The sequence below is a fragment of the Platalea leucorodia genome (genome assembly GCF_965183815.1).
Source record: "Platalea leucorodia genome assembly, chromosome: 5".
Classification (NCBI taxonomy): domain Eukaryota; kingdom Metazoa; phylum Chordata; class Aves; order Pelecaniformes; family Threskiornithidae; genus Platalea; species Platalea leucorodia.
The window spans coordinates 69,959,158-69,985,019 of NC_138827.1; the positions used below are offsets into that span (position 1 = coordinate 69,959,158).

Below are 25,862 nucleotides of genomic sequence, written 5' to 3' on the forward strand. Positions count from 1 at the left end.
TTCTGGGAAGGACAGAATTGTTCATTGGGAAAAAAACAAAAAAACAAAAAAACCAAAAAAACAAAAACAAAAACAATCAAAAAACAGTTTAAATTTGTGAATTCATTATTCTGCTTAAATGTCAAACCCTAAACCACTGTACAATAGTTGAGAATTTTGCTGTGATGATTATATGTCCAATTCTGACAGGCAGACACCATTTCTGTAATGTGGTCTTCCAGAAGAAAAGCATTTTTGCCTGCATTCAATTTTAAATACACAAGTTTAAACTGGGCAATGGCTTCTAAAGTAAAGCAGCTGCATCAGTGTTGTGATGGACAACGATGCCTTCCGTTAGTCAAATCACTGTTAGTCAAATGTGTTACAAATAACTTAGATTGCTGAATTGCGAAAATGTAATTTATCAAAGTTGTGTGGTCAAGCTTATTTGTTGATTTTTCCCTAGGAATGTAGGAACTGGAGCATAACGTTGCATGTTATAGGCAGAAATACTAGATAAATATTTCAACTCTTTCTCCTGTTCTTTAACTTAACCTACACACAACTGAAATACACACACCTATTTTTCTTTCTTAGTTTCAGATTCTGGTGAAACAACAAACAGAATACAATCCGAATTACAAAGAAATTACAGTTTATAACTCAAAATCATATTCTAAATGTTTTCTCTAAGTTTTCACCATTAAAATACTAAAACTGTTACATATCCGAAAGCAGAGCTTTGGACACAAAAACTGAATCTAGGCAACAATTAGTATTTAAGATGATATTCACATTACCAAATGAATGATCTACATAAAGATGGCATTGGGCTTTGATTGTAAAGGGGCGATGTGTATATGCATGCCCATGCATGACTGTATAAAATCCCAGCAAACATCAAAAATGTTAGAATACCACACAGCCAAACCTTTTCTATTAACATTCCAATAGTTTTTCCAAGTAGTTATTGTAGTGTATAGTTTGCTTCTGAAACACAAAAAGCAATCTATGTATAAACCATGGTACTATAAAAGCTATCTCTATGCATTTGTCATTTATTACACTGATCTCTGAGTATTTCCCGTAATGTTCTGTCTTTTTCAGTACAAAAAGTGCTAAAAATGCAACTGAATATATATGAATATATGTCTCCTAGGCACAATTTCGTAAAAAAATAATACTGGTTTATTGAAGTGGCAGTTAATTAACTTTAGGATCTGCATGCAGAACTGATTTGTTACATGCACTGATTATAAGAGAAGCAGCAGGGAGCAAAATCTTCTCATCATTCTGGCTTTCCAATACACAGTTATATCTGTGTTCTGCTATCAGGCTCCTTCCAATTACCCTCTCCAGTTACAGAGCAAACACAGTCCCATTCCATACTGTGAAATAAGGATCTATTCATTTTACACTAAATATCTGAATTCCTGACTCCTTTAAAGTCAGAGCTTTGCCACAGACTTCAGAGGGTCTGAATTTAACTTTTTTTGCTTTTTTGTTTTAAAGTAATGTTTGCCTATTAGCTGTGTAGCTTTTTTTTTGGTCCTTTCTCCTGTCTTTGAATACCTAATACTGAATAGATTTTCACTGCCCCAAGTTTAAGCAAGGGAATCAGTCCAACAATTGGGAGCAATGTATTTTTCATATGCAGTAGAGAAATTACAATTTATCTGTCAATTGAGGCTCATCTACCTGTTGCCTAATACCCAGATTTATTTTAATTCAAAAAGTCTTCACACTGCCTCAAAAAATGCAAAGAAAACACAGACACCTTTCACATAATCTGCAGAGATTAAAGACATATATTTCTTTGTAAATCATAACAATACAAAAAGTATTCAGATTTCAGAGTGCTTAACATCCTTCCCTCCAAGTGCCTCATACAGCATATCACATCACCTCCCTACCCACATGCACTGCATACTGAAAAGGCAGCACTGTGCCTTCCTACTTCTTTGCAAATGTCACTTAGCAAGTCTGTATACACCAGGTATAATTATCATAACACATCCCAATAGTTTGCAGACTGAGCACAATGCCTTTTACAAAACAGCACTAGACTTAATCATCATCACTCCTCACTTAGAACTTCTCAGCTGTTCATTCTCAGTTCTCACATTTAAAAAAAAGAAATGCAATGAGATCTCAGTAATGAGATCCAGGCAGCCTATCCCCCAATTAAAGTATGAAGAACCTCACTTGGTGGTAGAGCCTCATCCACTCTCTGGTACCGGCTAACATCCTGACGTACTGAAGGCAGCGACCTCAAGGGCTGATGGCCATTGGCTTGAGAACCTGGAATGAAAATGCCCACAAATTATTTTTTCAGTCAACGTGGGGAAGCCCTAGAGTTGCCTCTAAAGTGAACAATACATGCTAAAGCTTCTGCAGGACTACGATATTTTAGGATCTATCTAATAGTCGCCTATTTTTTGCACCAAAACAAGTTATGTCTACAGTTCTGGGTAAGTGATTTCTCTGGGATATGCTGCAGTGCTGGTCCTGAAAATGCCACCTCTTGGGATGTGCTGCATCCACCTGTGACCAGCAGAATCCAGGGCACAGAAACAACAGCATGTGCCAGAGCCGTCACCCAGCAAGGGACAAGGACAAAGCTCCACTTGGCCACCACAGAAACGTGCTGTAAGAGTGGGAGGCGAAACGGCCCATTGACCTTCCTTGCTGCAGCCACACTGATCTGCAAAACACAGAGCAATCTGACATCCAATAAAGACAGTCCCAAATGTTTAGAAAATTATGTAAAAGGACATATTGACAGCATTTGAAATAAATACCAAAATTATTCTTTCCAAATCGAAGAGCTGTTTATGAAGAGAAGAAATTAATAGATCCCGAAACTTTTGAAATGTTATGAAAAAAATCACATTCAGAAATCCAGTCTGAATGCACCCACTTGATCAGATTCACTTCAATCCTTGAAGAAATTGAATGAATAATCCATTGTGAAATGTGCTTGGAAACAATCCGTTAGGGACACATTTGTATTTTCAGTGATGTTAGTGAGACACAAAATTCTCAACTGTTAAAATAATTTTACAATTGGTGAGAATTTCACAGTGTTAACTTGAGTAACACACTCCTCTCCTCCCATGGTTCCAGCTGTGCTTGGATGTGTCTACACAGATAAGGGACTGGGAAAGGAAAGATAAACAGCCTGAAGTGTGACTAAAAAAACATTCTTTTTTTTTCCCCTTTCTTTTGATTACTGTTATGTTTTAAGGCCAATATTTGCATATATTTTCTTCCCCCTATAAACACGCCAAAGAGAAGACCCAAATATAAATTCCAGTTTGCATTTCATAGTTTTGGGATTATCTCCCCCCCATTACCATTTTGATTAGCAAGCAGGCTAATATTGTGGAATTCTTTCCTCCTCTTTATCTTCCTTCTCATTACTCTCTCAAGAATTAAAATATATCCAGTTTCAAAATAAACATGTCTTGGATATTTCAGTTTTGATTTTTTTCTTAAATCAAAAACCCCAAGAGTCTCTTGAAGAAGGGAATAAATCTCAAAGGAACAAAAAAAAAAAATCTTGAAAGATAATGAAATTGAGAAATGAAGATATTTATTTTCAGGTGTTAATTTTTTAAATAATTTTTACTGGCTGCAGAAAGGTCACTTCAGAAAGTGCCTCCTGCAGTTATTACCTCCAGTAGCTCCTTCAACCTGTGCTGTGGCACCCTCACAAGCTGCTTGAGCTCCTTCAGTTTCCTCATCCTGAGACTGGCTACTGGCAGCTGCTGCCTGCAGGCTCCTTCTTCTTTGCCAGATTTCTTCTGATTCCTCTTGGTCTTGTAATTCACCTGCTTCAGCCTCCTGTACTTCCTGCCGAGGTAACTGTACTGCAGGTAGAGAACCAGAAGTACTTGCCGAGTCCTGTGTTTCAGCACCTGGCTCAATTCTAGCCACATCGGTGGCAGAAGCTCCCTCTTCCTCCTCCTGAGAAGAAAAGGCTGGAGTCTCAGGAAACCTGGCACTTTCAAAAGAAGAACACCGCATTTCAACTGAGGAACGTCGCACAGTCGCACTTTCATTGCAAGAGCTGTCTGCCCCTTCCACATCACTCTCCCCTTCTGGCCGGGTACTAGCCTCACTGACGCTTTCCGTGCGAGCAGGATCACTCTGCTCGGTTTCTGATGACATCTGGGAGGGTTCAGACCCTTGATCAATGGATTCCGTTTCACTAACGCCCCTTCTGCTCCCAGCAGCGGCATCGGCAGCTCCTGTGTCCGCACTGCTAGGAGCCTGCCCTGCCTCCTGTTCGGCACACGACTCACTGCTGGCCTGCTCTGCTGGTGCTTCACTTTGAGAACCTTGCAGGCTTTCACCTCCTGCTAACTGTGATGGTGGAAGCTCTGGGAGAGTCTCTGGCTGGTCATCAGTTGATGGCAAAGGAGCTTCAGAGGCTGAAACATTTTCGTTCTCTGCAGGCCTTTGCATTACCTGATCTGATGAGTAACTCAAACCATTTCTTTCAACATTTCTTGTAGCACCATTAAGCATTACTAAACCACCATCGTCTTCCAAGGAAGACGGAAAACCCAGGTCTTGATGTAGCTCATGCTCCTCTTCATCTGAGTCAATGTGAAGCATAGCATTAAGTCTTGTGTCAGTAGGGAAGCTACTCCTCAATTTTGGGGAGGCTCCACGTGGACGCTCACCACAGGCAGACGTCCCAGGTCTGGGATGATTATTGTGTTCTATTGCATCCAGATAGTCATTTAGTGAGTCCTGGCGACCTCTGGTAGGTGAAGATCTTGAAGCACCAGAGGTCAACTCATCCTGGTCTGTTTCCAGAGTTGTACTAGTCCTTAAAGGGTGTCTCAGGATTGCTTCTCCAGAAGATTCCTCGAGGACTGGACCATTGGAACACACTGTGGATGTATCGTGATGTCCTGCTGGCATGTCCTCATCATCGGAGGGGCTCCCCAAGTCTCCATTGACAGAGTTCACTCCTAGCAAAGTGCCAACTGTTTCTGGTGAAGCATCTGCAGAGACAGAAAGACAGAATGTGAAACACAATGCAGCAACAGACACTTAATTCTACTTTGTCTGCATCATAGAAGATGACAGAAGTGATATAAAAATACACATCTTTCAAGATGTCTGCTTATTTCAATCAGACAACTAAGGGAAGAAAATACAATTAAACAATAGAGGCATCTACAGCATTTTAACAGCAATTACAGAATTTTCTCTGTGTAAGTCTATACTACTTTATAGGATATAAGAAATTTAAGGGGTGTGAAGTATGACTTAAAAGGACTCCCATTTTGCTTTCAAAGGACACAGTACTGCCAAGCATCTTGCCAAACTGTCAGTAAAACCAGCCTCACAGCCAAGGAACCAGTTTTCTACAGCATATCTCTCATACCAAAAGTAGGATTTACACAAAGCCAGTCACTGACACCAGTTTTCATTACACCCTTAGCAGCATGCAAACCAGCATCGGGGATCACATGAGGAATCACAAATTGTGTACAGATATGAACTTATATACAAAACCCTTATTTTGAGTTAATTTATAGGACTTTTCCACTGTAAAGAATGGGAATCTACCTAAGTAAAGTTCATGAGATATTAGGTATACTATGGTAATACATATAAAAGGGAAATGAAAATAAGCCATCTCATTTGAGAGATAAGATGGTAACTCCCTACATGGGAATTAAACAGGCACAGAGTTGAATAATCCAGATGTGTCTGTAAACATCTGCAACAAACTTAACAGTGAAGTCTGTGAACTAGAGTGCCTGGCAGCAAACAGGACTGAAGACAAGCATTTTTTTTAATGGTAACAGAACAAAAATAATAAAGGACTACATGGCTACAAAAAAAAGCCAAGAAGGTTGTATCAAGTTAAAAGATACCGCAATATCTCACTACTAAAGAGATTATACCAAGCCTAATGAAGGATAATCTAAGATCATAAACATGTAAATACACATATATGATGTGATAAACATGTAACTGTACTAGCCATGTTCTGCTAGTTGCCTTCAGAACAGGAAAAAAGGTAAATATAAGAATTGCCTAATGGAAGCAGGTATTCTCATAACTGTAACAGATATTCTTGGTTCTAAGCAGGAGAGAGTCCTGTAAGGGGGACAGGACAGAGTGATCTGCACGTACATCAGCAGGAGAGGAGAGCACAGGTGGAATCTCACTTGCAACTGCTTTTCTCAGCCAAAGGTGTTACAGAGTGAAGGGAAACAATGAATTTGATTACCCGATCTATCCCACAAAATGAGACTCAAATGCAGTCTCAAAATCTATCTAACAAAATAGGAAAACAATACAATAAGTGTTGGTGTTTTGGAATTACCATCTCCAAAGCAGTACCTGACATATCTAAACTTCGAATCCCAATAGAAAAAATCTATAATAGAGGCACTGTACACAAATGAGAAAGTGTATTATCACAGAAAATCCTAGAAATAGCAATACATAGAAACTCTCTCCATACAACTATCTGGAGATCCAAGATCAATGACAAATTCTCACCTTCGTGAACAGAAGATGTGATTTCCACTTTGAATTGGAGATATCCACTTACATGGTCAGCTGGGAGCCTTCTGCCAAGATTATAGCTGAGAACCTGGTCTCTGTAAAAACAAAGATATTGGGGTTTTTTACAATTTTAACTGGTTTTATTTTTTCAGTATTTTGTATCGGAGGATCTTATCAGATAAGAGTCAGCGTGATAGAATGTAATTTCTACTAGAACCTTAAAATTAGCCGTGTACTCTGGCTTGTATGGAAAAGCACAAATACCAACAATGGTGTAAAATACCTTTAGTTAACAAATGAAACAGCCTAACAAACTACTTTTGATCATTTTCAAATACAGATTGTGCCCCAGTAATTCTTATACATCCCTAAATCTCTTCTTAAGTCCTAAAGAAATCAAACTGCAAAGAATCCCCTTTCCCGTAACCTCTTCCTTCCCCAACTTGAAATATGTTCTACAATGAACAAAACCTTTCATTTTTAAAAACCTTCTGCCCCCTTGTGGTTTTTTACCATATACAAAATTCCCAGATAGTTTCTTCACATTTTAGTTCTCATTCAATAAAGCACTTCTGCATTCCTATTTAGAAGAGCTATTAATGCTCGGATTTAACTTCAAATATATTCTTAAGGGTTATTGAATTCAGTGGGACTCGGACTTAAGCATTTGTACCAGCTTGAGACTTAGGATCAGATCCTAGGCTATACATTCTTATTAGGCACAGCCAGAATTCACAGCCCCAGCCCCCCTCAGCACAGCTGGGACAGCTGAAGGGAGAAGAGGGGCTGCTGAAGACCTCTATAGGAAATTATTGCTATTTATGCAAATAAATTTATACTGAGATAAACACCTCTCCCTTACTGGGAGCACTCCTACTGCAATATGAGTGACAGACTAAAATGAATGCAAGGTCATTACTGAAATAAGCTGCAGCAGTTTGCATCCAAAATATAACTTTTAGCAAAACGAGTCCTGAGTGGACAACGTAAGGCAAAGCAGCCTCCTCACATTGCTCTATGGGCCACAGTACATCAAATTATTATAGTAGTGTCTCCAGGATCTGTCACAGATTCATCGCTCTGTACTCCAATTATAATTCTCAGCTAGACTTGGGATGTCCTCAGAAGATTTCCGTTTGAGATGCCACAGTTTTTACATAAGGTTTATATTACTCTAGGCCATTCGAGATTAGATAAAGCCACGACATTAATAATGTCTGCTCTGTATTCAGTTGAATGAATACTAGATGATTCTCATGCACATTTATCATATTTTCAATGAAATGTAAAGCCACTTGGCCATTCTGTTACACAAACTTGTGAGCTATGCCGACAGCTAAAAGTGGGGCAGAATTTTAGGGCAGTCTGTCTAAAAATGGCTGGTTCTGGACTTCACCTTTTCATTCATTAATACTGATCATTAATACAGGGAAGGGCAAGTTAAGCATGTGGTGTATTCTAAGTCCTTGGACTTTGTTCATGTGATTTTTCAAGTTCACATGTTAACCCAGTAGAGGATTTTAATTGCCCTTGACATCCCCAAAATGAAAAAGAAGAATGTGAAGATGTTTTCCTTGCTTGACCAAAAAGAAAATAAAAGAGAACCAGCAGTCAATTGTACGTTTGGTACGTTTCTACTTCACGTCTATATTAACCACTCCTTTCCTTTGCAAAACTTCTGGTGAAATGTTGTCTGTCTTTACAAAGTCTAGGAAAAGTAATCTGACAGCTGATTGGCACGCAAAAACTAAACGGACAAATAAATTACAGATGAAGAGGCAAAAATATCTGCAAGACTGATTTAATGTCAGTTCTAACAGCAGTATGGCAAAACGAAACTGAATACTTACCTATATTCTTGTTACGTATTTATTATACAGCCCTTCCTTTCCTAAACAGATTTGATATATCAAATATACAGAAATGAGGTATGGAGAAGAAAACAGGAAATGTCTTCCAGAATACCCGTTTGAAAAAACAACAAGAACTGATGAACACAGCATACGGGTAATTTACAGACCTCACAGCACTAGGAATCCCAGAGCAGAAAAACATTTTGGGGTTTAGCATGGAAATGAACACCCTGAACTAGGATTTGAAACCAGTCTGTATCACGGTGCTATTTTTGAGTGTCTAGCAGTGTGCAAATTTATTAGAAAAAGCTGCTTGCTCAACTTATCACAATTTGTTGAAACTCAAAGATGAAGCATTTCTTAGAAAAGTTAGATTGTACATACACCTGAACTGCTCTTGGATACCACTACAAAACAAATGGGCAGGCTTTTTTTTTTTTTTTTTTTAAATAAATTCTTTATCAGAAGACATCATCAAAATTTTAAGCTACTCTTAGAATTTTATTCTTACTTTACTTACCAGTGTAACCATCACTTTGGAAACTTAAAGCTGAAAACTGTTTTCAAATTGAATTTGATTTTCTCCATTTATGCAACTTGTAACTTTGATGGGAATATCTGTGAAAAAGGAGGCCAGTTGTTTATATCCTGCTTTCTGTGCAAAAGCATGATGATACTGCCATGCCCTTAAACTTTCGGGGAAGAATACACGCATTTTATTTCACCATCAGTCCTCATGGGCCTCATCCCGTGGCCTTTTAAAGTTAATGGAGACACATTAACTTTAGCAGACTTTGAGTTAGGTACCACACAAAACACACTTGAATAATTCAGTTCCTCCCATTGTCTTTCAAGGAATTATTTTTTCTAATTTGTCAAATATAGCATATATATGTAAGAATATGTTAACAAAATAACATACTCTACAATTACTGCTCTTAAATATAAAATTATATTTTTGCACACACTGCTGCATCTCTTGCAGACCTCCAGCCATTTGCTTCACACCTGTAAGGTATCACAGCACCTAATTACCAAATCTCAGGCTCTTCTCGGTGCATATGGTTGTATGAAGGCCTTGTTGGATCATTCACTTGACTATGCTATGGTTCCCTCCAGTAACCATCATGAAGTATAAAATATCTTAAAAGTTTCTAAGTAAGTGACTTGCATCTTTATACCATAACAGTTAGCTATCAAAAAATGAACAGAAATTTTTTAAAATAGCACAACAGGTGAATTTTGAGTACCACCAGTGCACTATTCATAGCAAAAAGCAATTTTAATTGCGTAGTACCACGAGCACTCTGAAAAATAAGGAGTCACAGACTTGCAGTTCTGGCTAATTAGCTGAACAGATATTCAATCTCTGATTACTAAACTGACAATTAAAAATATTCGAATTGTAAAAGAAGTGAGACAACAAAATCTGCTTCTTCTAAAAAATTTGCACACAATCACGTAGTATTGTGATAATGCCTTGCTTCTTGACTAGCTAGCCAGAGGGTAACATTTTTTGTGTAAAGAAATTAAGCTGAAAACAAATTATACACACACATATACACAAACATGGGTATATGCATTCAGAGCAGAGTTAGAAACACTGACATCTTCCAGTCAGGCAAAAAGGCTATTAAAATTGCTACTAAATTTCTTACTAGACGCAGTAGAAATTTGCTGGTCTGTGCCAGTAAGCCAGTAAGGCTGCTCTGCACCAGCATCCTGGATGCTGAGGATCCCTGATCAACGGAAGTTAGCATTAAGAATTTATTAATTTACCCAATTGCATGTCTCTCCAATAGTCTCTGAACTGGTATGGTTAACTTCCCAAGAAAGCGCTTGATGATCGGACGACTCTTGGCAAATTTGTCTTTAACCTCAATTTCCAGGACATCTGTTAGAAGTGCAACAAAAGAATATTTCTGGAAGGAAAGAACATATTTGACACAATATCAATACACCTTTATTCATAAAGTATGTACATAATTACTAATACTGTGCAGTGAACTCCAAAAGCAATGATTGATGCCAGGCGTTTCCATATTGCAAAATAATGTCAACATCATTTATTAAGCACTATATTTTTGCGTCTGTCACTAGCATGTCAGGAAACCCAAACCCTTTTACTGTTCCCTGAAAATAATTGCTCAATAGGAAACTGCATTGGATAAAAGCACGTTCATGGCCTACGTCAGAAAGGAGAAAGCAATGTATCCTAGCGCTTCCTTCAATTTGGATAGCAGAAAGCAAAAAGAGAAGAAATCCTTGCTGTACTCTATCAGGTTATAGAAGAATAGCCAGGTCAACGCAGGAAGAAGGAGGAAAGCATCTCACTCTAGGCTGTGCTTAGTGAACTTCCCTTCCAACATGATGCTTTGCGTTAATTTTTTGTATGCATGACAGGAAGTCAAAAGGGCAATGTGTATACAGTATTTTCAGGAATACTGTAACTAAAGAAGGAGAATTTTCTATAGATTTTTGCCCCAAAGTTCACAAATCTTCTCAGCAAGCTCCAACAGAAGCTTTTTCTGCACTTGGGGCCTTTAAACAACACGGTGCTAATTTAGAAAAGATTTCTTGCTGTCTGGTAAGATCATTCTTCCACCTTTCCCTATGAGGGAATACTATCACAGTTACTCTCTTCAGCCCTATCATCAATTTTCATGCAGTTTATGAATACTTCATCTTTGAGATCTGTACTGCTCTGTCAAGTCTGCCTGAAGATGGCCAAAAGATTCAAAAGTGGTACAGGGGCAATATTTGAGCAGGCATGTTGGCAGACACACACACACACATACACAGTGTGATAACATATTCCCTTAGGAAACCAAGTTTAGGAACCAAAGATTTTTATTTTTCCTCTAGATTTTAAGGTATTTCAAACAAGCACAAAAGTATAGGTATAGTAGGTATAACCTTCTCAGAAAAGTTATACTTTTACTATCTGCCATCTTTAAGACCTCTGAGCAAATCGCTACCTGAGTACAATGCCTAATACGCATCTGGCTACGTAGCTGAAGATGTATTGAACAAGGAACAAGAGAAGGAACAACTCTTCAGTTCAGCTGTAGACATCAGCTAAATATATTGAAAAACAGAAATTAAATTGGGTCAGGAATAAAAACACTTCCTCATGCTGGGCAACTGTCGGAGCTGTGTTCCTGTGATAAACAGAACCTAAAAATTTGTCACTCTCAGTTTGCTATAAAATTGCAAATGATTTTGCAGAAAGGAGTAGATGTAAAACAGGATCAATTCTGCACCACTAGGACAGCATATGTAATGGGATCATAAGCTGCTATCATCAGAGCATTGCTACAGGGAAGATACAGCAGTTAAAGCAAGCTGATACAACGCGTGCACCAGTGAACATTATCACTTTTCTAAAAAGCTTCAAAACCAAGGAGAACTGGAGGAGAAAAAAGGGGAAAAATAGGGCTAGATTTTCTTTATATCTACTGGACAGATGGATGGACAGACAGAAACATGAAGAATCAATTTAGAGATTAGAACTCTGATTATTTTTTTTTAGGATTTTAAGACTTCCACACATCTACAGTCTTTCCCACAACCAAGCACTCCAGAGCAGTACTAATGCTGACCCTACTCTGTTCTGCTTTACTACTTGGTTTGCTTTGATTATGATTTGTGGGAACATTTTCCAAAGCCCACTCAATTTTCTAGTCTTCCTAAAGAACACATTAACATTCATCAAACACAGTACAGGCATCGGCTCATTAGAAAACAGGCACAGATCAAGAACGCTGCTCACCAGTCCTGAAAGAGTTATGGACTTGTGTCACTGTTTTCACCGTGTTTCCCACATAAACATTTCTCTTCAAAGGCACCACCTGGCTCTTCTGTGCTCAAAGACGGTTGTGGGACTGAGTTCCTTCTCTGAGACCTGCACAGCTTACCCAATATAAACACATCTGGAAAACTGGCTTCTGCCAAACTGCCTTTTTTTCCCCCCCTTGCTGAGTGGTGCTGCAGTGCCTCCCTGGGCTTTCCTTCCTACAGCAGTGCATACAGAGGCTACAGCAAAGACCATCCCCTCTGCCTGACAAAGCTGAAAGCTTGCCAGCTGCGATGCACAATGAGAATATCGTTTCCAAATGAATAGTTGTTGCAATCACTGAGCATAAATGCTCACTTATTGTACCTTTTCTTAAAGGGTCTTCTCACAACATATAATCCATTTTAATTAATTTATTTTTGCAATTTCAAGAAATCTACAGGGCTGTTGAGTGAGTTTAACTCTTGTTAGCAGAGAAGGAAATGAAAACCTCACAGCAGTGCAGCTTAAATACACAGCTTAAATATGCAGATGATAGATGTTCCTATCCAACAACAGGGTTCCTACAATTACTACAATTTCTGTGTCAGTTTAAATAACTAGCTACAAAATAAGCTCACAGCCTTCAGAGAGTAAGAACTAATGCATAAAGAGAAAATACAAGCCTGGTACGCTGCATCAGCTGGCAGACAGCTCTCAGAAGGGATACATTACCTCTCTGTGCCAAACAGGATTAGTTGTGTTACTGATGATAGTCGACCTTCTTTCCTGGCCATGATGAGCAAATGTAGGAAATGTACTTTTCTTGCCTGGCTGAATGGACATCTTTAGATAAGGATCAGGATTGAAGAACATGCCTTTTTTAAGTCCAACTGCTCTAATATCTATAAAGCAAAACAAGAAGGAAGGAAAAAGGAACTGAGTAAATTAAAGTTAGCTCACAAAGTAGCTCATTCCTAAAATACTACCCAGGAAATCAATTCACCATAAACTACTAAATAAAGCAACTTAAAATTACTCATAGGTTAACTGGATCCAGCGTACAGAAGACAGTTAAAGCAGGAAGTCAAGTGTTTTCCCAAGAGAATATAGGGAGGAAAGGTATCAACATTTACATTTCAGCCTCCAGGCATTTGTAAAACAAAAAGCATGAACTTGTAACTCACCTACAAATGTTTTTGTCAGTATTTAAGGTATTTCCAGTCTTAAACAGAAAATCAAAAAAACCAAAAAAAAACATCACACAGTATTTGCTCCGTTTCTGGGTAAGGGGAACGGGCTAAGATAAAAAACTGTATGGGAGGTAATGTAGTGAACTCCCAATTTCACAAAGTTGAGACTGTGATAAACATAACTTCAAACACTCATTATCAAGGTTGCTCTGGACTATGATGCACACTTTCTCCCAAATTAGAAGAAGATAACCTCTCTCACATAAAAGAAAGCAGAGTTTTCTGAAAATGCTTATTTCTTCCTAGGGAAAAGTCAGTACTGCAGCCTTTACAACTCACAACAATAAATAATCATTTCCTCAGGTGCATATTCTCATGGCTCAGGACTTTAATGATAGCACAAGCTTCAACAAGAACAGAAAGAAAGAGGTTGTTTTTTTATATAACATTAGATTTTAAACTTAACTCTAAAATATTTCTCTGTTTAAGTTTGCTGAAGCACAAGATTTTTGTGTCTTTCTCCATTATGTACTCCAATATGCTGCATGCAGTCTTCATGACTCTAATGCAACTGGCCTATACATACTTAGATGAGCAGTTCATACATGCAGGCAAAATTCACTGCACTAAAATGAAATGCCACATCTGTGGATTCAGTTAAAAAAAAAAAAAAATCCTACCCAATGTTCAAAATTAAGCTGCACAGTAGAAATATCAGGAAATAAAGGGTAATTGCCTTTAAAAGCAACAACTTTGCACATGCAAATGAGCAACCAAAAAACGTTCTGGGAAATACCTTAGAGACCTATCTGTCAATACACTTTTCAAAATGAATTTAGGGGACTCCTCAGGCTGACTCACAACCTTCTATTAAACACAAGAGGTTTTTCAGAATTCACAAACCAGTTATTTTTATAGTACTCTATGAGTCTATACAACCTATCAGCTCTATCCCAGATAACTGCTGCAAGACCATTTCAAAAAGTGGGTTTATTTTCTGCTCTATACCTACAATCTCTAAATGTTTTCGTTGCCTCTTCAAGATTCAGAAGCAAATTTTGTGTCTTTGCTCAAGCTGAATATGCTTTAGTCTCACACAAGACTTCCTGTGGAATAAAGTGCTAACCAGAACAAGTGAAGCTGGTAGGCTGTACCCCTACGGCTATTTTGCTGTAGTGACAGCTTAGCTCTGTTACAAATAAAGAATTTTTTCCTTTCTGAACTACCATTTGCAGCCATTGCTTTTTTACTACTTCAAAGTGATGGAACCAGCTTGTATTTTATTTAGAGGCTTCTAAATAAAGTTTTCCACTCTTCAGTCTGAGAGGAACCGTCCCTTGCGCAAACTGGAAATCTCTCCAAATTTTTCATGCTGGGATCCATCAAATCCATTTCTTTCACTCCTGGAGATTCACGATTCTGGCTTGTTTTCAAGAACAGAAGTTCTAAAGAAATGACATCTTTCAAGCCACTAGAGTGTGCTCCTACAGAGGCTAATAAAGAAAAGCGTTCTCTCTTTGAAGTTCTTTAAAACAGCAATTTTTTTTTTTTTTGTACAATAATTTGTGAAACGCAGAGCAGTGTTGTTTTTTACCTGATAGGGTAAAGCTGACTAACTTCCGAGAGTGCTGGGCTCCAGAAGCACCTTCATCCGTGCCTTCTACTCCCATCTGAAGAGGAGGAAAAATATTATATATACCACAGAAGTTTTTGTCTGCTTTGTGCATGCTTGAGGATGATAATGCAATTGTAAGGTAGTATGCAGGGGAAGAATCTGACCAACTACTGCCTATTACCACAGACAGGCAAAGCTACAGCATTTGTTTCTAGGAAAATATCTATCATGTATGCCACGCAGTGCTAATACACCAGTCCTTGGAATTTTCCAAGCAGAACATGTATAGGCTAACACATGTGCAGACACTGCTAACTGGAGAAAAGGAGACTGTATTTTCTTACAGGTTTCCCATTTTTAAAATAAAATCAACAGTATGGATTGGTAATACATACCAAAGCACCGAACTGGCCAGTGACAGCACATGTAACTTTTGTCACTTTCCACAAATAGATACTTTACTGTGCAACAAAAAAAGCAAAGAGATCAAAGAGAGACTAACAAAAGCCTTCAGATCTATGAATAAAAGCTCCTTTTAAACAGAAAAATGCATCAGATATCTAAATATGAATGTGGTCTAAAAGCTGATGCTTCACAGATTTTCAGGTTTGGTTTCCACTGAAAACTCTTATTAGGTGAAGTACTACTTCAAAAGAAAAAGTTTCTCATGTATTAATGTCTTATTAATGTCTAGCTCTTTCAACTAGCAGAAGAATTCATCTTTCAAGACAGATGTGCATCCAGCTGAATAATCTATCATGAAGACATCAATGGAGCTATCTTTAAAGACAAATGTTTCTCCAGGTAGGCACTGCACTCACTCCCAGGCAGAAGAGGTGACACAGCCTGATGAAAAAGCTTCAGCCAAACATGGCGCTGGGGATTAATACTAGTGACAGAACAGGAAATCATCTGATCTATTGAACGATAAAAAAAAAAAAAAGCCGAATAAAAACTCGCACACCTATGTGTGTAGATGAAATATGTAAAGCAGTTTTGAGCAGCTGAACAGTTGTTTGAAGGCTGAACTAGAAGTTACCGGATTGATAAATGATTTCTGGAACCGTAGTAGCCACAAGGAACCCGCTTTGCGTTAACCAAAAACATAATCATTCCTTTTTACATTGCTTTAAGCTATTTAATATCATTAGCTTTCAAATACATCCCACGATGATCAGCAAGCACACTGGAATTTCATCGGAATTAGCAAACACACGAAATTTCTCCCATTGCAAAACTCCAATACTTTGTACGTAACAAGCAGTCAAACAAACCAACACAGAAACAGCAATGACCTTGATGCCTGACACCCCCAGGGGCCTCAGCGGTCTTGTGAGGGAACACACCGTGCCAGCAAGCGCCGCCACTCACCAACCAGCCCATTCCCTTCCCTCACTGCTGGCTTCACGATGCACCTCCGTTCTCAGGGCAAGATGTTTCTCACCAGAGTGCTCAAAACTCTGTCGCTTTCCCACCCAGCACAACATCATTATGCCAGTGACTTTATACGGACGCATAAGTGGTGACAGCTGGTAGTAAAATTACGAGGGCATCAAAAGCAATGGGTTAATCCCAGCTGGATCAGAGTCCCCTCATCTACAGACACATTCCCTGGAAGCAGCAAGGGGTGTGTGTCCCCGGGATGGTGACGCTGCCCAGGCAGGGCCAGAGGAACGCTATGTATGTCAGTGTACTCTTTTGGGCTTATTCTAATATGCATTGTTTTCTTGTCACAAACGTTATTCATCAGCAAAAAGGCCTTCCTCATTCTATACCAATTTTTCTGCTACATCACTGACTCTGTTTGAGTAATATCATTTAAATTGCTAATCATTACTTCATTTTATAGAAAATAGGATTTGCCCACAATTCAGCTATAATAAAATGAATTATAAGTGTTCCCTAGCACTTCCATAGTTTTGCTATATACCCTTTTCCTGTTCTATTATGGTCTGAACAGCAATTTCAGTTTTTCTGTGCCAAGTACAAAATCTCATCCCAGCATACATGCTTAGATTTTTGCACTACAAAGGCTATCTCATCTGGTGTAACGCAGTGTTTCTCAATGCTAGATCAGCTCTTGCATTTCCTCTGGTTCAAATGAACACAACAGAATGTTAGTTGCTTATTCAAAAATAAGATGGACTGAAATGCCTGGTGTGATATGCCATCAATATGAGGAAAACAAGAAACATATCTCCCACCAAACCATGTAATGTGAAAACACAGAATGATCCAACTAATCGGGTAACTTACTGCAGCTTAAAAAAAAAAAAAAAAAAACAAAAAAAGAGTGGGCATGTCGTGACTCTCTTAGCACTTCCATGAACAGCATTTCTGTAGCAACAGACAGGACCAGTGCCAAGAGAACAAAGTATTCTCTACTACACAGTGCTTAAGCTCAACACCGAAATAACGAAAACGGTGTGAGGTATTAACATATAATAATAGGTATACTTATGTATAACTAACCCAATATGATATTTTTAGGAAGTCTCATCTGAGCTGTCATATGACATTCTCATCACGGAAACTAACAGCTCACTATTACTGGAAGTCTGTACTGTTAGTGCAAACAAAAATGTTTGTATAAAATTACACCTTCTAACAGAAGTGTAAATTCTGTAGAATACCCAGGCCTCTGTGCTACCTTTCAAAGAAAAGAAATTTAAATAGCAACAGCCAGTTAACCCCTGAACATTGACCAATGACTCCGAAAGACAGGTCTTCAGGTAGCTCCCGAGTAAATAAATGTATACCCAAAGACAGAAGTTCAGATGTCCTTTTGTGCAATGATTCTCAAAAATACACACAACTTCAAATGGTTTCTCCATCCAATACAATCATTCTGCTTCTCAGTAACAACACAGTGCAGTACATAGCCCATTTTAAGGGTTCCTTTGAGATGCCTTTTTTTCTTTGTTCAAAGTCAGGCTACCTTACAGTCTGTAGTTTATAAATGGCTATTAAAGACAGTGGCTGTCAAGCTCATTAACTGCAACACATTTTCTTCTGTAAAATACCAAGAGTTTATATGCCTGCTGTGAAACGATATTATTCATAGTCAGATCTGACAAAGATATGACAATTAAATGATGCTATTACCTAGGTCTGTAATTCTAAGAAAAAGAAAAAATATTTGGTATAATGAGACAAAGCACATACAATATCATGTAGCCATAACATGCACTTGCATATAACATATAATGGTGAAAAAGTGCAGAATCAGAATAAAAGCTATTCAGTCTGAATAATTTGTGCTCTACAGTATCTTCAACACTGCAGTTGTCAAGACAACATCCTGACAGATGTGATCTTAAATATTTGTCAGCTAATATCAACGAATCAAATGCACTGTGAGACTTCATGTCAACTGAAGAGCTAGCCTATTAGATAAATTACTTCCATCAAAAGCACCTGGATGCAAGTTTGGAAGGCTCTTCTTCCAATATGTATTTAAACAACTAAAAAAAAACTCCTCTAGAACTTTTAGTATTTCAAAAGAGCAAGTCTCATAATGAAAGCATAGTAAGGCAGCAATAATTCTCAGTAGTCAGAGAATTATCTAAATTTCAATGGTATATGAACACTCAAAAAAATCAGTAATTTTTGCAAGAGCAGAGTTCTGTCCAGTCTCATTTTTATACTAATAATTGCTATCTCAGCAACAATTTCATTTTTAATATTAACAAATAATAAGAAGAAATTGAGACTTCTAGTAAGGATGGTTTGAGTTAGATAACCAGTGTGAAAATTTTCTACTATGGTGTTAAATTACAGCAAAATGTAAGCCGTAAAATTGAAAGCAAGTAAAATCAAGCTCTTAGCATAAAAGATTTCAGTTAAGCTCAGTGATTTTCACTGTTGTTTTACCAGGAAAAATACAAAACCAAGAAAAGCATTTCCCAATTTTAATTATTTTTGTCAGGCAATATAGTTTTTAGAAAAAATTGCAGTTAATGGTAAAACTAGGAAGCTTATAGCAATAGGTTTTTCTGACAGGTAATATTATCATCTTATAAAAATACAATGAACAAATAGGCTAAACTTACCATCACAGCAGGGTTTTTCACAGTGATACATGGAGTAGTAGCTCGGAGGGCTCCACTAACACCATGGTAGTATTTAAAACAGATCTTTATTTCAGCTGGAAAACAAAACAAAAATCACATTAAATCCTTCATGACTGACCCTAGGCAAAAGACAGACAATGAAAGGAACATGTGCATACTGGGAGTCATAGTTCACTTCTGTTCATGGAGTCCGAGTTTGGGCAGTTCCCGGATACATCTTTTCTATAAAAGCACACAATAACTGTAACTGTAACTGAAATATATTTTCTCTCAACCTGTAGAAAATTGAAAATCTGTTTCAAAGAAAGTCTGAATAGAGTTTTTAGCTAAAGAGCTGGTAAATACTGCTGCTTTTTTTTTTTTTTTTTTTTTTTTTAATTTTTAACTAGATTTCTACTCAGTCAGTAAAAAAACCAACAGCTCATTTTTTCCAGCTCTTACAGCAAGATGTCCATGGTCACTACTGGGTAAGAAATGTCTAAGTATTCACAAGCCACAATTCACACGAAGCCACTTCTGTATGTTTTGTATGGGTCCAGAGGGAAGGAAATGAGATCGGTACTGATCTCTGAAGACAAGTTCATTTCAACATAACAGGGTTAAGGTTAATTATTGTTTTTCAGCAGATTTGTAAGTTGCAAATCATAAAATAATTACATGTATGTTTTATTCTTAAATTATTTAATCATATGAAAACAGGACCTCTCTCTCTCCAGCCTTACACACAGAGGTGGTACTGAAGGAATTCTATCGTGTCAATCTATGAAATAGTTAAAGCAACTGATTTTTTTTGCTTCTCAAACAGAAAGTAGCATATTTTGATGAATGCATTAACATATATTATGCTGACATAATGATTTAAACAGTAGCATCCTTTTTAGGCAGTTTGAGCAGTCCGGGGTTTTTCCCGTATGGAAGTAATAATTCTCAAATGAACTACTTACCCCTATAGTAATTGTGATAGAAAGGAGAACAGCACAGGTGAACATGTGCTAAGTGCCCTGAGCCCTTGTGTAGCAGCGTCAGCAAGGCAACAGGCCTTGCACTTCTTTTTCCTACCCTTAGGCAAGGGCACAGAGAACTGGTAGACTGTAAGTGTCCCACCACTCTCTCACAGTCAAAAACAGGATTGCAGAGAATCAGGGTAGAGGCTCAGGATATATTTTCCTGGATTATAACACAACCCTATTTGCTATAAGATAACTGTGCTTTTTGCTCTGAGTTGATTCTTACAAGATGGAGGAGAAAAAAAATCATTAGATTATCTGTTCAGATCATTATTGTGCTCTTTGCTGCCCCTTCTCCCCTTCACAAAATGAATGTTGACTTACGGACTCCAAAACCATACACAGTACTCCAGCATTACCCTCACCAAAGCTGAAGGGGGGGGTGGGCAGGGTTGGGGGATCATTCCCATGGTCCTACAAGATGCTCCTCTGCTTATATATCCAAGAAATGCATTACAGCTCCTCGTCACAGGTTACATAGCAAGTTGATGTTGAGGTGCAGGACACGTGGCCTACATGCCTTTCATCCTGAGGTCAGCAATACCAAAATTCTTTGGTTGTGCTAATTCTTGCTAAATCATCCTATATGGATCTTCAATTGCTTTTATTCATTCCTCTAATTCTCCTGTCATCCACAGATGAAATCAGTAGGAACCTGGATTTCAAACGACTGACAAAAATAATAAAAGATGCAGTATTTTTAAATAACTCCTGCAGAGCCTCACTAGTAAGATTTCGCTTTTTGTGTAACCTGTCAAACCTTCTACTATTGTTTATTATTGAGAATATATAGACCCAACCTGAAGATGAGACAAAATACTGTAAAACACAAGCTCTTAAAGTTTGGATTCTGCATTAGCCCTACAGGTGTTCTGGCATTCTGGTAGGAATGGAGATGCAAGTATGGCAGACCATGGTGGAAAGCTATTAATATGCGGTCCACCGTACTCTTGAAAGCTCATTCTATGAGTAGGATTCATCATTCAATGATCTATCTTCAGAAATGCTTCAACAGGAAATTAAGAATAGAGCATCTGGTTATCTCACCTATGTGTGTTGCAACCTTCTGTTATTTAACACCGGGGAGGAGGGAAAAAAAAAAAAAAAGTAACTTACCTAATCCTGCAGTTTATATTTCTGCTACTATTTCAATATAATCAGCTATGAAAAAGGGTTACCAAGACATTAGCTACTAGGATGATTCTTGTCAGACTCTGGAAGAAGTTGCATGACACACACCTGAAGGAAGCACTTTGTATTGGAACACAGGAAAGGTGAACATTGGAACATGTTTCTGGTCCCACTGAATAAAGTTTTGATTGCTAAATTGCATTTACTGCAAACCGGAGAGTATTATGTTTAACCGAAACCTGACCTCCACTGTTGTTCCTCTGCATGCTTCCAACTCAGCAGAACAGCTATAATTATGGCTGCCCTTGATCCTGTGGGATTTTCCCTATCTGGAACAATCTCTCTGTTTTCCTTCTCCGTTGGGATAACTCTTCTGTGTGAGGTTGATGAGGGTTTACTTCTGGGTACAGAAATGGTCACAGGCGGGCAGAAATGGCTACAGAGAGGCAGGCAGAAATTATAGTAGCCAGTTCAGACAGACCAGAGGATGTGCACAAAAGTCTGGCAGTTCAATTTCTCTGACTTGGTTTAACAATACGTCAGTAGTTCTAAAACACAAACCTTCAATATTTTGTATAAGGTTTTGAGACATACAGCATGATTCCTTGAGGGCTGAGGTATTTCATTACTGTGAGATAAAATACCCACTTATCCCTACGCAGAAGGATCAGAAATCCATCCTGCAAGCCTGCTCAGCTAAAAAGGATTATTTATTTACCTTTAAATTTGCCGCAGTTATAGGTCAACGTTTATTTACTATCTTCCTCCCAGAACAAAGAGAAGGCACCTCAGAACTACCCTTCAAAGGAAAGTGTCTGGCTGCCAGTGCCTCCAGGGACTTCGGAGGTGGAGGAGCTGCTGGTTCCACCTCCTCCTCCTTACAGCTGACTTCACACACAGTCAAAACATGCTCTATTTACCACAAGCTTTACAGAAAAATTCAAAATGCAAACAGGATTTCTAATCACCTACAGAGGTTTATCAGACCTAAAAATTATGGATCAGGACCTGCGGGTTCTTCCTAAACTGGGCAATTCTGTTGGCCTACCAACAATGCTTATATCCAAATAGACATACAAGAATTTCTAGCTCACGTAAAATTGGACTTTCAACACTTGCGAAAGTTGGCAGGATTTATACCAAGTGCTGGACTCTCCACATTGTACAGATTAAGTAACCAGGACTCAAGCCTTGAGCATCTCTTAATCACACTGTGAACGTATTATGACTACATGAGAGCATGGTAAGACAACGAACGATTTCACCAAGACTTCTACTTTCCAGCTACGTTGCTTAGCTTTATTGGGACCCAAACTTTATTTTTCAGAGAGTTTCTGGAGCTCCTGTTTATTCAGTTTGTTGTCAGTGACTACCTTCCCTCAATTCATGACTTTTGAAAAAGAACCTAGCCATGGAAAGGTCATCAGCTGCCACTTCTATCCACAAACAGTCCATAACATGACGGTGGGCACAAGCTTGTTATCTAGTCTCACTACACCGACATGTACATTGCCCTAAAGGCTGAAATGCAATGCTACGAGCTTTGGATCCTCAGATTTCTTTCTCTCAATGACTTCTATGAGCATACAGTACTTTTCAATACCTGTATGTGGCTGGTGATAGAAGAAAACAACGTTTGACTCAAGAAATAGATCTGACAATCCCTTTCATATAAACTAAATAAAAAACACCAAACTTCAGGACTAATTGCTAGAAATAATTAGAAAAAGCAGAGCACTTAAAAACATGACGTGGAGACTTTTTCTCCCGCTTCCCAACAAAAGCAGCATTGATTTGGTTTGGGCTTTATACAGCACTACACACAGGAACAGCAGACCTGCTCTTAGCATTGTGCGGACAGGATTAACACAAGAGAAGCTGTACTTGAAATTCAGCACAAAATTGTAAAATGGGCTATGCATCACAAGCATGCAGACGTTGTCGAAGTCATTACGGGTTTGCAAGACTAGATCTTGTATATAGCAAGAATACAATCCCTTCATAGGACCTCAGACAGCTAAGTAATTTTTTTCGTGGCTAATAATGCTAGAAACTGCAGTTAATACTTAACAGTAAAAGAAATCTCAGAGGAACCCTGACAGTTCAAAACAGCTGAGGATCTAGCTTTTTGACATTTCTTGTACTGCATTATCAGAAAAAATGTTGATTAGAATATTTTTTTCTTGATGACTGATGGATTCCTGAGCTCCAGATATATTGAACATGGGTATCTGTGGCTGTTCCTGATAGAACACATCTCAGCCTACTACCTATAAATAAGGCCCCATAAATACACAGACCTCCTCAGAAACAGTAAGTTCAATTATCTGCAAACAGGACTTTAATATTTAGAGAGTTGAGTTCAATACCATATTAATACACAGGCTTCCTCTGAACTGTTCCGTACTACAAACTGCACAATAGCATGTGTCACCTACAGAGTTTCGTTGCTTTCATGTGTTTCCTTTAGGGGAAAATTTGCACTTCTCTTTTTTTCTTTCCTACTTCTTCTTCCCTCAACAAGCTAATTTAGCTTGCTTTGTATGTGATCTGTAATGAAAAAGTTAATACCAGTAAATCCCACATGGGAAAGACATCTGTACCTGACAAGAGGACTATTTGCTGCCTCATTAAAGAAAAATAGGACCTTTCAGAACAAGAAGTATTTTCATTCATAGGGGAAAAAAAAATTACTGTACCTAGCTTTGTGTTCTTGATACCACACATGCCCCATTGTCACTGACATTCCTCCAGACATCATACAGACCACAAGCAATTCCTTCTTCATTTAAAAATAAGACAAAAATTAAATTGGGGTATCTATGATTCTGTAAAAGTTACCACACAGCCATATAAAAAGTGATATATATGTTAATTAATCTGAACACTCTGTAAAACCATAATCCCCTTCCTTAAAAGCCAATAGCTGTTATCATTTTATAACCACAGTTTTATAGCTCAGGTCCATTACATAAAAATGTTGGAATTAACAAAGGTTTCTGAGACTCAAACATTGACATTTGAATTTCAAAAGAATTCCTGCATGAAATTATAGCGTTGTACTTCCCTCTATGGACCATACGCTCTTGTCTCTTCACTAATAAAGAGACCAGCTTACACCAAATAACAGCTTGCTTTTAAAACATCACTAATTCCCTGAAGTACGCCACTTAACTACCTTTTTACTGCCTTTAATACTTTAACTTTGCCCATCAAAAAATTGCTTTAGGATAGAAAGATACTCAGAAAACTTGGAATTCATAAACACATGAACATAATTCTAGAAGAATACCTTCTTTCCAGGAGACTAATAATTCAGAAAAACAAATGCATTCGCTGTAGGAACAGTTTGCTCCAGATACACCCTAGTCAAATGAAACACCTCTATTAGAGGTGGAATCACCCCGTGCTCCATTGAGAAGGGATGGACAGAGACACCTCCAAAAGACAAGTGAAATCTTAGCTGGGTTACAACAGTCTGTGGAGGTAAACAGTGCTCCGGGTTAACTGTATGGAAACTGCACAGCAGCTAGTATTTCCTGGACACCGCAGCTAGATGCCAGAAGTTACTTGGGCTGAATCCATGGCTCTCTGCAGATACAAACATCCCCTCCAACATTCAACGAGGAAAAAGCTGACGTCACATAAACTCATCTGAAAAATGTGACAGCATGTTCTGCGAAACTTATTTAAGAAAACTTTGTCACTAGAACAAATTAAGTCACTCACATTCAGGCTTTACCAAGCTATAAAGGGAGATGCAATCCAGGGAAAAGGAACTGGGTTAAACCCTAGTTTTTTCCCAGCTGAACCCAAACAGCTCATAGACAACTGCAGGAATTTAGAAGTGCTCTGCACATCCTGCCAGTTGAATTTCTTTTCCTTAGCATGACAGTTCAATGAGCACAACCTTTTTGTTTGGATATTTAGCATTCTATTCCCTGCACCGCTTTAACCACGTGCCTTTTCGATTACTTCCTACTGGGACCAGCACAGCATAGCAAACAACACAGCAGCAGAACACAAGTGCCAAAGCAGCTGCCTCTGGGTACTTGCCATCTCCCTCAGCAGGTATATCATAGAATTTATTTTACAGAAGGAATGATTAAAGAACAAAAAACAAAACAAAACAAAAACCTAGAAAGTGACTGAAGCAGACTTACAGAAAGCTTTTTAGATAAGCTAGGATCAATAACAGAAATTGTTTACGTCCCAGTGGTCTCTCTTCATCTAACCTGCTTCAAAGGAAACTACTAGGAGAAATGGTTGGTCAGATAACAGAGCCTACCTATCCCTGCCAGCCCCACTCACTTTGCTGTCACTCTGAGACGTGCTTGTTTACAGTCACAAGCATTGCCTATTATATTCCAGCTTGGCAAAGCATTTAATTATAATCTAACCTTTAAAACAAAACACTGGGGGTATTATGTGCTTAAGGAAGTCAACAAGGCTTGCCACAAATGTAAAAAATACAAGACCTGATCCTGTTTCAGTTATTTGTGATACTCAAAAATAACTGTTAAGAGACAACAGATATAAATAGCAGAAGAATAATAGAAGTCTTTCTAACCCAGTGACTGTGTTTATAAATAGGGTAGGGACAATAACCATGAGTCCCCAGACAGACCACTGAAAGGGTGCTGTTTGCAGGGCGCTACACAGATGACTGTTCCAGGATCAGAACAATTCCATGTGA

At 38.3% G+C, this 25,862-nt stretch overlaps 1 protein-coding gene across 1 annotated transcript in view; it reads right to left on the reverse strand.

Annotated features, from left to right (window-relative positions):
* Positions 1–25,862, reverse strand: part of HECW2 (HECT, C2 and WW domain containing E3 ubiquitin protein ligase 2) — a 172,560-nt gene that overhangs the window by 49,523 nt on the left and 97,175 nt on the right. Inside the window, exons 4-10 of the mRNA XM_082312095.1 lie at positions 19,008–19,102; positions 14,935–15,010; positions 12,883–13,052; positions 10,152–10,294; positions 6,514–6,614; positions 3,657–4,997; positions 2,185–2,280 (exon numbers count right to left, since the gene is read on the reverse strand). Coding sequence (XP_082168221.1) covers positions 2,185–2,280; positions 3,657–4,997; positions 6,514–6,614; positions 10,152–10,294; positions 12,883–13,052; positions 14,935–15,010; positions 19,008–19,102 — 2,022 coding nt within the window. The remainder of the gene's footprint in view (positions 1–2,184; positions 2,281–3,656; positions 4,998–6,513; positions 6,615–10,151; positions 10,295–12,882; positions 13,053–14,934; positions 15,011–19,007; positions 19,103–25,862) is intronic.